The 18960-nt window shown below is 35.4% G+C and overlaps 1 protein-coding gene across 2 annotated transcripts in view; it reads right to left on the bottom strand.

Annotated features, from left to right (window-relative positions):
* SPATA16 (spermatogenesis associated 16) overlaps nt 1-18960 on the bottom strand; it is a 244138-nt gene that overhangs the window by 61641 nt on the left and 163537 nt on the right. For both annotated transcript variants that reach the window (XM_045088170.1, XM_045088171.1), the window contains exon 6: nt 4612-4759. In XM_045088170.1, coding sequence (XP_044944105.1) covers nt 4612-4759 — 148 coding nt within the window. The remainder of the gene's footprint in view (nt 1-4611; nt 4760-18960) is intronic.

The following is an 18960-nucleotide window of genomic DNA, read 5'->3' on the forward strand; positions in this document are numbered from 1 at the left end:
AACTGAAGGTTTGGAGGGGAGGGGTGAGCCTGGTGGTGGGTATTAAGGAGGGCATGTATTGTATGGAGTACTGGGTGTGGTGCATAAACAATGATTTTTGGAACACTGGAAAAAAAAAAAAAAGATTGAAGGAGACTGAGTCCATGGGAATGGGATAGAATATATTACTGGCCCTGAACAGACCAAAGATGAATATGTATAGGTTAAAAAAAAAAAATCTGTTTGCACATATCTGCTTTGCTATGTGCCTATTTGTTGAAAATAACTGAATAAATTTTTGGCAGAATAGAAGTTTCTTAAATTCTATCTATGAGACAGAAAAAAGGAAAATCCTGGTTTTGGGGAAGTGTCAACAAAACAAAATAACTATTCTCTTGTGTGACTCACTTTCTAGCTACTGCCTGCCCTAATATCTTGGTACCACCTATAAGAGAGATACAGATGCTAAAGATAACATTTTATGTTCCCTTTTCCTATGTTTTAGGTCCTCACTCACATTAAAATTGCATGGGGGAAAAGAAGCCAGACCACAGACTGTACACATACAGTTAATAACAGTGGTTTCACTACCATTACAACAATGACTTTGGGGAAGATCCTTCCCTGATTTGTACCAGTCAAGTAATGTCATCAGTGCAATAGCATTGGTCACCTAAAGTACAAGTTCTACAGGGGAAGCACCTAACCAATCCCAATGAAATTTAAAATTCTAGACTATCTTCTCTACCTCCACTTTTCCCTCCAGAAGCTGTGTCTTTCCTCTCTGGTTTCCTTAAAATAGCACTGTCATACTCCAGCAATTAGTAATTATAAAATAATAGAAACAATCATTAGTAACTTATTATTATCTTCTTTTCCAACATATAAGATCCTTTAGCATGAATCATCTTGCCAATAGATCACAATTCATCTTGATAACAGGTTTGATAGAGTTACATGAGACATGAATCTGGCTCATTAAAGTTATTATTGTTTTTAAACTCTGAGTGGCAACAGTGCTTCCAAAATATTAATTAATCTTCATGAATTCTCTGTAAAGTAAGTTAAATATAACTAAACTCATTCTACCAGTAGAAGAATTATCAAACAGGTGATATCCTCAATGAATTTCTCTTCATTACCAATGGATCCAAGAATAGATATGGAAATAGCTGAATCTAATTCATTTTCCATGACACTAGATAGACATGACTCTTGTTTGCTATTAAGGCTACTCCCCAAAAAACTCTTAATATATCCATAACAAATAATAAATGCTTTATAACAATTAGCAAAAAATGTGAGTTCTGAAACATTCTTATCCACTTCCTTACAAAATGTTCAGAGTAAATCAGCATCAGTGGTCCTTATAGCATAAACTATGGTTTCTTCTCTTCCCTTACCTTGCCTTTAAATTCTCATTGTTCTTTAGAGATTCAGTATTCAATCATCACTATTTATGTTTATGTAATACGTTTCCTCTAAAGAGCGTGAAAAATAAGGGCTATGTAGGACCTAAATTTAATACTTCTGTCACACCTCTGCTCTTATCAGATGGAAATGGTACAGCTGCTCAATAGCAAGGACATGGGTTCAAATCCAAGGCCTGCCACCACTAATTTGCTATGCATCTTTGGAAAAGCTATTTGTTTTCTCTGGGTGCTATTCTTTTGTTTCAAATTGAGAATCATCTTAGTCCATAATACTGGCACCTAAAAGCAATCGCTAACAGAGTACATTATTAATCATACAAACCAGTGACTTGGTCTCAAAACCATGAAAATGAGGAATGAAGGACTCTTAATGGGAAGATGTGATATTAGGTATGTGCATTTAGAGATTTTCCTTACCATGGTAGCCATTGAGTGGCTTTGTCTTTGTCTTAATTCAGAATAATGGTTGGCACATAGTAGATATTAAAAATGATTTTTGAATGAATGAATAAAAGCCAGTGTCTTCCAAAGACAAAAAGAGGGAAAAGGGAGAATGTCAGTGTTGTGTCCTCTATGTATACTTGAGCAACCAGATCTCATTTGGATATCAATGATCCAAGAACATAAGGAAAGAGGGAAGTTTGAAGTGTGAGATAGATGGAAGAAGGAAAGTAGAAAAGGGAAGCATTGGAAAAATTTCATCTTCTGGAAAATACTCTAATCCTCTAGTTTACTGATGAGGAATATGGGGAAAGGCAGCATTTTACTACAGGTTATTCCTTCATTTTAAAAAAATTTAGAGTTTATGGAGTTCCTGGTTAGCTCAGTCAGTTACGAATCTAACTCTTGATTTCATCTCAGGTCATAATCTCAGGGTTGTGAGATTTAGCCCTGCATCAGGCTTCCTGCTCAGCAAGGAATCTGCTTCTCTCCCTCTCCTTCCACCCTTCCCCCTGCACTCTCCCTCTATAAAATAAATAAACAAATTAAATAAATATTAATTTATTAATGTATTAATAAATAAAAAATTAAAAAAATAAAAATATTAGAGTTTCTAGAATTTACCTCTCCTTTTACTTGTTTTTGAAAAGATTAATTTATTTGTTTTAGAGAGAAAAAGAGTGCGCGAGTGGGGGAGGGGCATAGGGAGATGGAGAGAGAATCTCAAGCCTACTCTACACTGAGTCTGGAACCCATTGTGGGGGTCCATCCAAGGACGCTGAGTGCATGACCTGAGCTGAAATCAAGAGTTGGATGCTCAACGGACTGAGCCATGCAGGTGTCTCTACCTCTTCTCTTAAAGTATAGAAACATCGTAGCATAAGGAATATTGTGCTAGACCTAGAGGACTAGTTCTACTTTAAACCTTAAAATAACTTCCCATTTCAATTCATCAGATTAAAAGAATGTATCCCTAAACAATTCTAAATTTCGTATGGAACCATAAAAGAACTCAAATAGCCAAAGCAATCTTGGAAAAGAAAAACAGAACTGGAGGTATCACAGTCCAGATTTCAAGTTATATTGCAAAGTGGTAGTAACTAAAACTGTATGGTACTTGCATAAAAATAGACACATAGATCAGTGGAATAAGACAGAAAACCCAGATATGAAACTATAGTTATATGGTCGATTAATCTTTGACAAAGGAGGAAAGAATATCCAAATGGGAAAAAGATAGTTTCTTCAACAAATGGTGTTGAGAAAACTGGACGGCAACAAAACAAAACTGGATCACTTTCTTACCCCATACACAAAAGTAAACTCAACATGGATTAAAGACCTAAATGTGAGAACTGAAAACATAAAGCTCCTTCTAGAGGGCACGGGTATTAATCTTTCTGACATGGGCTATAGAACAGCTTCTAGATAGGTCTCCTGAGGCAAGGGAAACAAAAGCAAAAATCAATGATTGGGACTTCATCAAGATAAAAAGCTTCTGTACAGTGAAGGAAACAATCAACAAAACTTAAAGGCAACCTATGGAATGGGAGAAGATATTTGCAAATGACATATCTGGTAAAGGGTTAGTATCCAAAATATATAAAGAATCAATACAACTCAATACACAAAAACCAAATAATCCAATTAAAAATGGGAAAAAGCGGGACGCCTGGTGGCTCAGTTGATTAAGCAGCTGCCTTCGGCTCAGGTCATGATCCCAGCATCCTGGGATGGAGTCCCACATCATGCTCCTTGCTCGGCAGGGAGCCTGCTTCTCCCTCTGCCTCTGCCTGCCATTCTGTCCGCCTGTGTTCGCTCTCTCTCCCTCTCTCTCTGATAAATTAAAAAAAAAAAAAAAACAACTTTAAAAAAAAAATGGGAAGAAGATATGAATAGGCATCTCTACAAAGAAGACATATAGATGACCAACAGACACATGAAAAGATACTCATCATCAGGGAAATGCAAATCAAAACCACAATAAGATATCACCTCACTCCTGTCAGAATGGCTGAAATCAAGAATACAAGAAACAATAAGTGTTGGAAAGTAGAACCCTCTTGCACTGTTGGTGGGAATGCAAACTGGTGCAACCATTGTGGAAAATAGTATGTAGGCGCCTCAGAAATTAAAAATAGAATCACCTTATAACCCAGGAATAACACTACTGGGTATTTACACAAAGAATACAAAAGCACGAAGTCAAGGGATACATGCATCCCAATGTTTATTGCAGCATTATTTACAATAGCCAAACTATGGAAGCAGCCCAAGTGTCCACTGACTGATGAATGGATAAAGAAGTGATCATATATATATAATATATATATTTCAGCTATAAAAAAGAATGAAATCTTGCCATTTGCAACAACTTGGGTAGAGCTAGAGAGTTTAATGTTAAGCAAAATAAGTCAGTCAGAGAAAGATAAATTCCATATGATTTCATTCCTGTGTGTAATTTAAGAAACAAATGAACAAAGGAAAAAAAAAGAGAAGCAAGCAATGAAACAGAGTCTTAATTAGGGAGAACAAAGTGATGGTTACCAGAGGGAAGGTGGGAAGTGGAATATGGGGGAAATAGGTGATGGGGATTAAAAAGTACACTTACAATGATGAAAAAATACACTAAAATGAAAAAAAAAAAACCACACCCAGCAATGTACTCCTGAAACTATAATAATAAACAAATAAATCAGAAATGGCCCTGTATTCGTTTTAATAGAAATAAAATATCAGCCGATTCTTGAATTATTACCTGTATAGATATATTCCACATATGCAGGATGAGTTTTTGTGAAAACCTCTCTTACTTTCTCTATTTTATCAGCTCTGATTTTTGTTGCAAATGGTGTATACATAACTGAGAAAGATTCTGCTCTGGTGATGGCTTCTTCAATCATAGCCTGAGAGGAAGCAAAAAACCCATTTGGCATCAATAACAATATATGACTCTTTACGAATGTAAAGAAATATAATTACCTTTATGGATAATTTAAAAATCTATATACTGTACTGCAAAGATAACATATTTTGGTCCTGAATATTCATTAGAATAAAATTTTAATTAGTTCTGGAAATACTATTTCATATTAAGAAAACCAATTAAATGAGGAAAGTTTGTAAACAGGCGCCTCTACACAGAGCATGCTTTAAGATAAAAATAAAAATTCTAGTTTCCAAGGTGTCATCTTTCACTTGATTTTAAAAATCAAATTCTCAAGACTAACATAATTATCCTACTTTTTAAAAATAATTATCTTACTCTTGAACAGACATTGATGAGCAATTTGTACTTTAAAAAAACCAATTGAAATATCTAGAACTAAGTATTTTCTATAAATAACACAACAAACTAGACAAAGTTTTTTTTTTTTTTTCCTCCTTCTTCCAACACAGGGGAAAGCCTTTGGAATAAGAAAAACCTTCTCAACTTCCTCCCACTAAAGCTTCCCTTCCCTCCAGATCACAAGAGCCATTTGAGATGGATTTGGCTATTTAAGAATTTCTTTAAATTTTCTTTGCTCATGTACCTTTCTTGATAAAGCCTGCCATCATCCTGAGCTTCCTGTTTTAACTAGGTCCATTACTGTTTGAAACAGACCAAAAAGAAAGTTCTGTGGAGTTTTAAAAGGAATTTACTCCTTTCCTACTTTTCCTTCTAATGAGGCTTAAACATTGAAAAAAAAGCAGAAATTTCCATAGTTATCTTATTTTTCTGAAAATAGCATGAAGGCATATTATAAAAATGCATATTTATTTATAGGAATATTTTTTTCAGTGACTACTAAGAGTGCCAATAACCCTAAGGAAAAATAATAGATTTGAACTGTCCAACAAAAGAAAAACCATTTAACAAACAGCAATTTATATTATTACCAGCATTAGCATTTTGTAAACAAGTTTCTGATTGATATTAAGAGCAATAAGGAGACGATTTTAAACCGATTAACCTAATTTAACTTGTTCACTGCCTAATCCATTTCTCAGTGACGTCAAATGGCCTCTTCTGATCATCTATATAATGTAAAAGAGCAGCTTTGTAAGCATTTTCTGGATACAAAGTGTCCTTCTTTCTCTGAGACTTTCATTAGAAAATGATGTAAACTTTCTAATTTACATTTTAAAGTTGTTGTGAGGCAAATTTCTGAATGGCTGAATGAAAGAACTTAAATTGCCTACAACATTGCCCTTTCCAGGTTTGAGGAACTGGCAGGGGAACAAAGAATAGAACTCTTGATTCCAAACCGAGAGCCAGCACTCAGTGGAGATAGCAATGGATTACGAAACGTGCCACAGGACCTGGATGCAGAGGCCTGGTTGCCAGCTTTGGAAGGCTAACAAGGTCTGGAATTCAGAGATGTGGATTGAGAACTTAAACATGGTGTTTAGGCACCAGGTTCTGGTCCTCCAGCAAAAATAAAGATCCTTTATATTAAGTAGGAGAATAATTTTTCCAATTTGGAGCTTTAGTATGTTCATCCTGGAACCAAACATGGGATGGACTGTCCAGACCAAAAATATAAGTAGTCATACCTAGATGAGTGTGGAGGATATGCTAAAGAGGGAAGCTCTTTCAGACCTCACACTCTGAAGGTCACAATCTGACTTTTCTACCTTTTGCAAATTGTTCTTATATTAGCTTGCAGAATTGCTATGATGAAGTATCACAGACTGGGTGCCTTAAAGGATGGAAATTTATTTTCTCATAGTTCCAGAGGCTAGAAGTCCGAGATCAGGTGTTTATCTGCAAGGCTGATTTCTTCTTAGGCCTCTCTCCTGGGCTTGTAGATGGCTCTGTAGCTTCTCCTTGTGTCTTTACATTGTTGTTGTTGTTGTTTTTCCCCTCTGTGTATTTTTGTATTGTAATCTCCTCCTCATCAGTAGTACTGGATTAAGACCCACCTAAAGACCTTATTTGAACTTAATTACCACTTTAAATACCCTATTAGCAATACAATGACAATCTATAGCACCCTAGGACTTCAGCATATGAATTTTGGGCAGACACAATTCAGTTTATAATACTTCTGAACTCTCAAATAGCTTTTCTGACAGTCTCTCTAAATATCTTAATGGAGGGTGTTTTGCCTTAAATTCTGGATCAAAAAACATTAATGAAATTATTTAATCCTTTGGTTTGTTTCCAGAGAGATATTAATAGTTTTCCAGTTAGGCCGGAATAGAAGAAAACACTCTCTCCATACCATTTCTTTTCCAACTGCTGGCAGCTTAAGTGACTGCTGGCAGGGTAACTTTGCTAAGCCATCGCACAGCAGTGACACTAAGACTCCTGCCCAAGAGCCTGTACCAGCTTTTTTGCAAGTGGCAGAAGTGTGTGGCAGCTTGATCTGTTCACTTAAGGCACTGTACGCTTAGCTTGATGCTCAGTGCTTTGTATTTAGGTTTCACAGGGCTCTGCACTCAGTAGGAGAGTATGTGCTGGAGCATGGTTTCCCTTTCTCCTTAATCAGAGCCAGTAGAAACGGGATCTTTTTTGTGGCTTCTGCCCTCCATGTTGAAGATGGGTAAGGAAGTGAGTGAGTGGGCATACGTGTGTATGTAAGAATAAGAACTGAATTCTCCATAGAGATATTTTCTCAAAGACCATCATTATAACCCCAAGGAAAAATACTGTAACGTAGAGTAGAATGAGAATACAGATTACTCTTTCACCAGATCCTGACAGATCCTTGTTGTGTTTTAATGTACTAATGTTCCTTGTCTTCTACAGATAGACAATCTTGAGGCGCTGAACCTTCTCTCTTTGTTCTTATAAAGGAATAGAGTATATATTATATGTATAGGGTATGTCTATATATATAGCATTTATAAATATATAAGTAAAATTTCTGCTGCATTATTGAATGACTCAATGAAATAACTAGAAAAAAATTAGCTTTACTAAAATAAAGAGAATTTTTGACTGTTTGGGTAGACACCAAAATATTGGGTTTTTGTTTTGTGATGGTAATAATTTAGTAATATAGGGTTGACTTGTTTTTCATGAAGAGTTTAATATCTGCAAATTGAAAAATTATACTTAGGGAATTTTAAACACTAGAATATTTTGTAATAATCATAGCTATTAAAATACAGATTGTAATCTATTTTTTATCATCACTGAAAGATTTTCCTTGATTTGAACATAAACAGAGGAATTGCAGTTTGTAAAAAGCTGTACTAAGAAATCTGTTGCATTTCTACACACTAATAATGAAGCAGCAGAAAGAGAAACTAAGAAATCAAGACCATTTACAATTACACCAAAAATATTAAGATAGCAGGGAATAAACCTAACCAAAGAGGTCAAAGACCTGTACTCTAAAAACAATAAGACACTGATGAGAGAAATTAAAGATGGCACAAAGAAATGGAAAGATATTCCATGCTTATGGATTAGAGGAATAAATATTGTTAAAATGTCTGTAATTCCCAACGCAATCTACATATTTAATACAATTCCTATCAAAATATCAATGGAGGGCACCTGGGTGGCTCAGTGGGTTAAGCCGCTGCCTTCAGCTTGGGTCATGATCTCAGGGTCCTGGGATCGAGTCCCGCATCAGGCTATCTGCTCAGCAGGGAGTCTGCTTCCTCCTCTCTCTCTCTGCCTGCCTCTCTGCCTACTTGTGATCTCTCTCTGTCAAATAAATAAATAAAATCTTAAAAAAAAAAAATCAATGGAATTCTTCACAGACATAGACCAAAGAAAATTTCTGTGGAACCATAAAAGAACTCAAATAGACAAAGCAATCTTGGAAAAGAAAAACAGAACTGGAGGTATCACAGTCCAGATTTCAAGTTATATTGCAAAGTGGTAGTAACTAAAACTGTATGGTACTTGCATAAAAATAGACACATAGATCAGTGGAATAAGACAGAAAACCCAGATATGAAACTATAGTTATATGGTCGATTAATCTTTGACAAAGGAGGAAAGAATATCCAAATGGGAAAAAGATAGTTTCTTCAACAAATGGTGTTGAGAAAACTGGACGGCAACAAAACAAAACTGGATCACTTTCTTACCCCATACACAAAAGTAAACTCAACATGGATTAAAGACCTAAATGTGAGAACTGAAAACATAAAGCTCCTTCTAGAGGGCACGGGTATTAATCTTTCTGACATGGGCTATAGAACAGCTTCTAGATAGGTCTCCTGAGGCAAGGGAAACAAAAGCAAAAATCAATGATTGGGACTTCATCAAGATAAAAAGCTTCTGTACAGTGAAGGAAACAATCAACAAAACTTAAAGGCAACCTATGGAATGGGAGAAGATATTTGCAAATGACATATCTGGTAAAGGGTTGGTATCCAAAATATATAAAGAATCAATGCAAAAACCAAATAATCCAATTAAAAATGGGGAAAAGACATGAATAAGCATTTCTACAAAGAAGACATATAGATGACCAACAGACACATGAAAAGATGCTCAACATCACTCATCATCAGGGAAGTGCAAAACAAAACTACAATGAGATATACCTCACAACTATCAGAATGAAATCAGCATCTGAAATCAACAACACAAGAAACAATAAGCATTGGTGAGGATGTGGAGCAAGTGGAACCTTCTTGTGCTGCTGGTGGGAATGCAATGCTGGTGGGAATGTGCAACCATTATGGAAAATAGTATGGAGATTCCTCAAAAAATTAAAAATAGAACTATCCTACAATCCAGCAATCACCCTACTAGGTATGCAAAGAATAAAAAATACTGATTCAAAGGGACACATGCACTCTGATATTTATAGCAGCATTATCAGTAATAGTCAAATTATGGAAGCAGCCCAAGTGTCCACTGACTGATGAATGGATCAAGAAGAGGTGGTATACAATGGAATGTTATTCCACCATAAAGAAGAATGACATCTTGCCATTTGCATTAACATGGATGGAGCTAGAGAGTATTATGCTAAGCGGAAATAAGAGAAAAACAATTCACTTTTATGTGGAATTTAAGAAACAAACTAGCAAAGGAAAAAAAAAAAAAGAACAAGAAAGAGAAAGGAAAAGCAAGAAACAGACTCAACAGACTCTTAACTATAGAGAACAAACTGATGGTTTCCAGAAGGGAGGTAGATGGGATGGATGGGTTAAACGGCGATGGGGATTAAAGACTGCACTTGTGATGAGCACTGGGTAATGATGGAATTGTTAGATCACTTTATAGTACACTTGAACTAATACTGCATTCTATGTGACCTTACTGGGATATAAATAAAAACTTAAAAAAAGTAAGCTATACTAAAAGTAAAGGTAGATTTCAAATGATACTTTTTAATTTGACAAAAATTTTTTGCAACTGAGTTATTCTTTCCCAATGTGTGAGTTTCTCTGTGTCAATACATGTTACATGTGTACATAGAATAGGGAAAACAGTCCATGTATTGGTAAGTTTACATTGTTGTTAATTATGCTTTCTCTGTTGCTACATATAAAGAAAGCTTTGGAATTAGGTGTTTACATTTGGGGCTTCTAATAGCTCTCTATTGTTGGCCTTAAATTTATCAAGTTTTAAAGCTTATAGTTGCATAAACCAAGAATGAATGTGAGCAGCTCATTTCCTCTACAAACAGTAACTTATAATAATTTCTCCTTGTTCTTTAGCTAAACAAAAAGAGCCATTTATTACCTCAGAAATCAATTTGCCCAAGATAATTTTGTAACAAGGGACATGATGGGGGAGAGAGGGAAAGAGAGATACTACGTCAAGAGTAAAGGAAAAAATCATCAAATTAGAGGGAAAAGATGACTAGCAAAAAAGAAACAAAATTTGCTCCCTCTTCTAAATCCAAGAAGGTTGCTACTCCCTGGTAAATTTTTAAAAGCACTCAGGGTACCTAGGATAAATCTGGCAGAAACTATAAACAACAAACATTTCAAGATGAAGGGATTATGAAAAATTTTCCCCAATTTTTTTTGCTGGGGGATTCAGACAAACTGCAACCTTTTAACTATGTGTCCAGTGATAGTTGTTTAGTAACAGAAATCTTATTAGTTCTATTTAGAAAATGTGATCAAATTATTATATATTATTATCAAATTTTTCCTTTAATGCTTCCAACATCAGGGTTGACCATAACTGCAATAAATTGCTTTACTTATAAGATTATATCTGGAAGGAACCTTGGGAATTTTCCAGCCCAGTTCACTGAATTGAAGATGAATTAAGTGACTTGAAGGGGCTTAAGTAACTTTTCTCAGGACAAACAGCTTTTTAATTTTATAGAATTTAGAATTAGGGTTTCAAATATGATATTTTACTTTCTCTTCAAAAATTACTGTTTTACCTCCTGGGTTTTACTCTCCTGTTTAAAAACAGTCACAATAAACATCAATTTAAATTCTAAATTATTTAATTTAGTTTAGTTTTGCAATATATGTGAGTGCTATAGAATTTTAGCACATCTATATGTATATGTGTCCTGGGCACAGAGTTGGCATTTTCCAGACCTCTTTGCAGTTAAGTGTAGCCATGTGGCTCTGTGTGGATCAGTGGAACCTAAGTGGGAATGATACTCTTTCTAGGCCTGGCCTATAAAATTCTGCCTCATATGATCCTCCATTTTCCTTATCAGCTTCCTAAAGAGAGAGGGCTCTCAGGACATGGAGGAAGATGAAACTACATGGTAGAGGAACTATGGGTTCTCACTATTGCTGATTTTAGGAGAACCAATCAGGAACACTCAGACTGAACTACAGCACGCGTGAAAAAATGACTTTATTGTTTTATTTTTTCAATTTAATTTTATTTATTTATTTTTTTAAGATTTTATTTATTTATTTGAGGGAGAATGAGTGAGAGAGAGCATGAGAGGAGAAGGTCAGAGGGAGAAGCAGACTCCCCAGGGAGCTGGGAGCCCGATGCGGGACTCCATCCTGGAAGTCCGGGATCATGACCTGAGCTGAAGGCAGTCGTTCAACCAACTGAGCCACCCAGGCGCCCGACTTTATCGTTTTAAATTACGGAAATGTTGTAGCAGTTAGTCTATCCTAATTCACAAACAATAATAAAAGACAATTTGAATGTCTTTCATAATCTGTTTTTTTCTACTTAGCTTTATGTATTATTTAAAATGTAGACAAAAAATATGGTATTTTAAGAGATAACATTACTTCATTTATAGTGTGAGAGATGCTTTTTTATATCCTATTTCCTTTAATCCTCATAAAGCCCATCTAAGTAGGTATTACTAGTGAATGAATATTATGATTATATTATTTTCAGAGTTAGCATTAAACACACGGGAAGCAGGGCTCTACTTGCAAGCTATAAATAATTGAGATGGGAATCTTTAGTCTTTAGTGGCTAATATGGTTCTTTGCTATTACATTAATAATGAAGTAATTTTGAATGATGACTAGAATTTTTTAGAAAATGGAAAAAGAATATATTTGTGACCAATAATTTTCAAATTCAATCCTTTGAATATATATGGGTTCAATTTGAAACATTCCAATTTTCTTGAAATTTAGAATTAGCTTAAAGAGCAAATTTACCTAAAGAGCAAAATGTCTTACCTTGAGATTTCCCCATAAACCTATTCACTGTATCACTTATGCAATAGACAAGATTGACATTTTCATAATAACTTTATTAATATAATGGTATGTCAAAATAAAATATGTAATAATTGATTGTTTGCCACTGCCTTGATGATCAACATTTTAATGTTGAAATATTACCTTGGATTTATGGGTGTTCTTTTATTAAACAACCTTCACTATAAGTTCTGTATTTTCTAATATAAGAGAATATTTGGCAGCTTTGCCATTACATTCATCAGTCCAGTGATATGAAAGTTATGTCTTTGTGCAGTTTAAATCAAGATAATTAAATTTTTATTTGCAGTATGTGGAAATGACCAAAGGTTGTATGAACAGGTTACTTGTACCAAGGTAAGCAAATTTTTATATAGCTGTTATGAATTCTCTACTTTGCAATCCATCCTGTTTAAAAATTGCCAAGTTCTAAGGCATTTAATTTTACTTTAGTTTTGCATTATATGTGAATGCTATAGAATTTTACCATATACACACATATTTATATATGCATATATATCCATATATCCTTGTGTGTGTTGGGGGGGTGGGTGTGTGTATACACTGCTATCTACTATCCAGTCTGGTTAGGATTAGAGTTAAGGTTTTGATTATATATGATGCTTTCAGTAGTTGAATTACTTCAGTATTTAATGCCTAAAATTTAATCTGTATTAATTTTTAATCGTATTTGGTAACAAAATTTTATTTCTATATCCCTTTAGCATAGAACTAAAGAGATTAAAGGAATCTAAGATATTATTTTTAAATCACTCAACTTCATAACCAAGGAAACTTAGACTTGCTAAGTTCTGATGACTTAACTCAGATCACACAAAATGAGAGAAGGGAGCAGGCAAGAGTGCAAGTCTCTCCTAAACCAATGCTTTCTCTTCTACTCAGTGACTTTTCATCCTCCTAGTTAGATTGCAAATTCCTAGAAGTATAAGATCAAATTTTACTTTCTTTTCTCTTTTTCCATGACTATCTTATTCCTGTTTTCAAAGACAGTAAGAACTTGACTCTAACTCTAACAGAGATACAAATAGACCACAGCAAACCAGAAATGGGCCAAGATCTTCTTCATAATCATAACTCTAACACAAAACAGAATATTCCTCCTTCACTCCCACTGGCCACAGTAAGACTGTTTTGCCCACCAGCCCCTCATTTGACTTAAGGAATGCTATCAATAAGCATGCCTGTCTCAAAGAAAAACATTTACAAAAATTAAATGAAAGTCTTCTTGATAAGGCAACTTAAATAATAATGTGCTTGGGTTGGTCTAGCTTATTTAATGGCAAAGCACATATAATTTATAAATAGAATTTAAAGTACATTCTTGTTCTAAAGACCTTGAATAATTTTCTCCTTGCACATTAGAGAAATACCAGCTGAGAGAAACTCAGAGTTACAAGTGTGGGTTTCAGCAGCCTCCAGACTCTTTAGGATGCCACAGAGCTTTTATTCTTGATGACTTACAATGAATCACCAAAAGGTATCACAGGAATAAATAGCTACATTACCTGTAATTATTTCATAAGTAAAAAATGGGTATTACAAATGGGCTTTAGCCTCTGTGTTCAGTGGTAAATGTCAACACAGTTTGGGACCCTTTTTTGTCATTGTGCATTTCTTGTCTATACTTAGTTTAATTATATGAAGGTAGATATTCCTTTCCCTAACTGTATATTGTTTTCTGATTGTATTTCTTGACTGGTAGTTTTAGATTGGGCTTGCTGGTGCTCAAAGCTGATTAATGGCAGAGTTGGGACAAGAATCTAGCAACCTGGTTCTTAGATGTGTACTGTTTTTTCCACCAAGCATTTATTTTATCTCTTAGGCTACTACACAAGATGCCTTTGAGTGGAAAAGTCTAAGATGCCCTTGAAAAACTATATTTTGGGGAAGTTGAAAGAATCCAAGTATGTTTGATTTAGAGACAAGAAGTAAGTTACAGGGACTAACTTTCTGTCATCAGAGAGCAACCTACTGTTGTAGATGTTATTTAATTCACTGATATATCTGTAACACTCATTTATCAATTAAGTAAGGGTTTCTGGGTATTGGCTAAGTATTGTAGATATATTATTCTCATTACTTGTTAGGGCAACACTGGAAAACAGGCATTATGTCGTTTTAAAGATGAGGAAAACTCAGTCTTTATATGATACAATATGCAGTAGTTCGCATTGTTACTTTGTGACAGAGTTGGGATTCAAGTCACTTCTGTCTCAGTCAGAGCCTCTAGCTCTGATCCATTTATGGTGTGCAGTCTCACAAATTAGGTTTATAGTTTCCAAAATGCTTTGGAGGGCAGAAGTGAAATCCTTAGCAGTAGGAAAAATGTTCTAATAGAGCCTTCCAATGAGGGAACTATTCATTTTGGAAGCTTCATGGCCCTGATGGTATGCAGAACCAAGGAGGGATGATGGTTTACCTGGGGATCCAGTAAAAGGGACTGTGTGCTATGTCAAAAAATGTCTTTATAGTCCTATAGTCTATTACTCAAAGTTTGTCTTTGGTATACTCCTACAGCCCCATAATTTTTTTTCTATCAAATCTCTAAATTTGGTTTGGATCATAACAATTTCAGCTTTGCCTCAGCAACCAGACAGCTCTTCTTCTTTTTCTTTATTTCTCTCATTTGTCTCAATTAATCTCTTTCAGGCTGTCACTCCCTCCTCGAGGACTTTTATTTTTTAGGAGGTAAGAGATTGCAGGAAGATGCTACTATGGGGCAGGTATCTTTCTATATGCAACTTTTCATCATCAAGAGGTCTCAGACGTGGCATAATTGCATCTGTGAAAAGTGTGATGGACCTGTCAAATATATATACAAATATTTCTTATACACACACACATACATATAGTATGACAACAGCAAACTATAACTTCAAGAGATATTAGATGAAATGAAATTAAGTGCTATCTTTAAGAGACCTGACACTATACTTCCAAGTTATGTATGTATCCAGTCTCTAGTTTTAGCTCTAATTTGTTTCTTGTACATGAATGCTAAAGCAGGACAACCCCAAAGATGAAGGAGAAAGAAAATGAAGACTTGCCATGCTAATTATGGTGTTTTCCATCTCTTTAGGTTTGGGCTTGAAATAGCCCTCCCAAGGTTTTCTGGGGGTTGTTGTTGTCCCTCATAAGCTGTTGACTCCTGGTTTAGACTGCATTATATAAAATAGCACTTTTGCTGTCTTGGATAGAAATAGGTCAGTTTAACATTACTTTAGGATCCTAAAGAAAAAAAAAGTAAATCATGCCACTTGTTGAAGACAGACATTTAAAATGCTGGGGCCTCATTATCTAGAAGAGGGGAGATTAGAAAATATGAAAAATAAATGAAAAAGCAAATGATTCAACTAGAAATTATAGTACAGGTACAATATGTCTTCAAAAATTAGTGAGAAAAATAGAATCATGTGAATTCAAGAAAAGAGGAGAACTAATTTTTAATTGGTGTGCAATGCCGTCAAAAAGATGGTTGAATATACATAAAAACATTAAAAGCTTTGAGCTTTACAGATTATCTTATACTTGGGTGCACACAGCTTAAAAAATTTTGTGATTTCATGGAATAGTTATTCTGCATCTCCAACTGCTAAAAAAAGTGACCTCAATTTCTCTGCAAGCTTGTAAATCAATAACCCATAAAAATCTACAGGAAATATAAAAGATAACTATAAAAATCTCTAAATTTGGTTTGGATCATAACAATTTTTGATTCTTAGATGCAAATCGAAGAAAGAATCAACATGTTCTCAAATTTAAACTGGAAGGCAAAGTCTCTAAGTAAACAAAATAACCTCATGACAACCCAGCAAAAGAGCACAGGACTCTTGGGAACCAAATTGCTATCCCTAAATTTGTTCAAGTAAAAGAAGGCCCAAACTGCCTTAACTCTATGAAACCCATATCATTCTCAAATGAGAGAAAATGAAAAGAAATTTAGAGGTTACTTCTTTCTCCACTAAGAACTGTCAGAAATCCAAAAACCTTTTGAAGAGGGAAAAAGAGAAAAGGAAAAGGTGACTATTAAAATGGTGTGAGTTTCCTCCATAATCTATTGATATTTCTACAATAGACACCATTAAAAATTGTATATATATATATATACATATTTCTGTATATATATATATATACATATTGCTGAAGATGAATACTAAGTAAATATTTCTTAGTAGTGGCTGAGGATTACTTTTCTTGTTTGATGTCATGCTGTTATTTTCTAATGAGCTTGAATTATCAACTAGCAGATAGGGGACTGATATATATGTGACATATGCTGTCCCCCTGCATGGCCCTGCCCCCAAATTCTTATATGTTCTGGATGCCTGGCATTGTTTTAGCAGGGGATAAAGCCATGTATCTCTCAGTGGCAATTAGGACTTCAAAAGCAGACAGCCTCTGACAAGGTGGGACTCTGACGCAGACTGATACTGAGATGAGGTAATTGAATATATGACACATTTTTGAAAGAAGGCTGTGGCTCTTGGCTTGTATAGGTAGCGCGAAGAACAGGGACAGCATGGGGAGAAGAGAGGGATGGGGCACGTAAAAAGCAATCTCACCTACTTGACAGTCTGATCAAATCACTGTCACTAAATATATGTAACAGTACTGAAATGTACACATGAATTCAGTATGTGTATGGCTCAGATTCTTTCCTCAACCCCTCCCTCTCTTTCTCCCTACCCCCCCTTCCTTTCCTTCCTTTCCTTCCTTCCTTCCTTCCTTCCTTCCTTCCTTCCTTCCTTCCCAATGCCTGGGACACTCACAGAACATCAGTGGAACAACTACACTAAACTATACAAACAGAAAAGGTCACGGTCACTATCTTCTTCACAGGAACACTCAACCTTAGATCAAATACATGCCTCAATTACATCTTTCATTTAGAAGTAAAACTCTCCTACCGGCATACTACCTCAAATAGCATCAAAGCAAAGTGAAACACAGGCAGCATTTAACAACGCTGGTAACCATGGAAACATATCATTAAAGAATATATAAACAGGAATGAATAATTAGATGAGAAATTCATTTCTACATTTATCTTTTCCAAGACCCAGGAAAGGAAGCTCTCTTTTACCTCTCATCTCAATTTGGACACTTCCTCTTGAGCCTGTCTTCTAACTGAAAAATATGAGGATTCATAAAATGAGAATCTTAATATTGCCTAGCTTAGTGGACAAATCTCTTTGTAGGCAAGTGACTAAAAACAACTACAATGCCCATTATTGTCTAGATGTAAAACTGAATGTAGGAAGAAATCCTGAGACAGCCAAAGAATTTGCTTCAGGCATAGGAGGTGGGCTGGAAAATCCGAGTTACATCATGGTGAGAAGAGGAGAGCAGTTAGCCTTTAAAAAGAGGAAGTACAGGCTGCCTCATTTACTAGAGACTTCTATATAGAGGGACTGAGGGAGAATCTGGGGCTTAGGGTTTCTTCTTGTGCAGGTACTCTCACACTTTAACTTTGTATTTAGCAAAGTGCTAAATAAACTCTATGGTAGACTAGGCTGGTCATGAACTTAAAAAATTATAAATGGCCTTAAAGACCAGGCTCAGGGTTGTGCATCAGAATCACCTAGTTGGGGGGTAGGGATAAACAGCTTTTAGAACCTCACTCAACTCTGGGAATATAATATTTAAAAAATTTTCCCAAATGATTTTGATGCAGTTGGTAACTAGACCAGTGTTTGAGAACCACTGACCTAAGCCGACTTTGTCATCATACAGCAGCAGAAACTAAAGTTCAGAACAGGTGTGGTAAACTAGCACATTGTGTTGCTGGTTTCAATTTTTCCCCTCTCTATAACAGTATCATATCCATGCCTTTGTCATGGCATTGCAGTGAACAGAAGAATTTTACCCTTTGCACTGAGCCTTGACCATATATGGTTTTCTTTGGCTAATGGGATGTGTAGTTAACAAGCATGGTCTAACAGAGGCTTGAAATGTGCTTATATAATTTTGATTTCTCTCTTAGAATTCTGCAGTTTGCCATAAGAAGAACAGACGTCAGGTAGCGATTGGTCAAAGGAGAATGAGAGACATATGGATCATTCTTGGGCTTCTCTGCAGCTTGGAGCTAAGCCTTGCCAAGTCCATCCAAGACCAGCCTAGATTGGCCAAATCATGACTGATAAGCCAACCTACTTACTATTATGATAAGCCACTGAGTTTAGGAGTGATTTATTACATAGCAGTATTGTAGCAGTGGCTAACTAGTTAAAAATGAAGTGACTTTTCGAAAACCGAATTCTAGCATTAGAACTAGAAGTTACAGCTTGTGAATCATAGATCTGACTTCTTTCTACTGCTCTATGGTGTCTGTTTTCTTTTGCTTTCCTTCCTTTCTGAGTTAAACACATACATCCATTGCCTTCCTAGAGTTCTTCTGCCCAGCCTACACTTCCTATACTCAGAACATTCTGTCACCTTTCCTTATAAGGGCTTACCCTTCCTTTGATCCTGTTCCTTCAGGATTCTGCTTTCATGTTTCCAAACGTACTAAGAAGTCTCAAAATAATTTTCC

The sequence above is a fragment of the Mustela putorius genome, unplaced genomic scaffold (assembly GCF_011764305.1).
Source record: "Mustela putorius furo isolate JIRA1106 unplaced genomic scaffold, ASM1176430v1.1 tig00003834_pilon_pilon_pilon, whole genome shotgun sequence".
Lineage (NCBI taxonomy): Eukaryota > Metazoa > Chordata > Mammalia > Carnivora > Mustelidae > Mustela > Mustela putorius.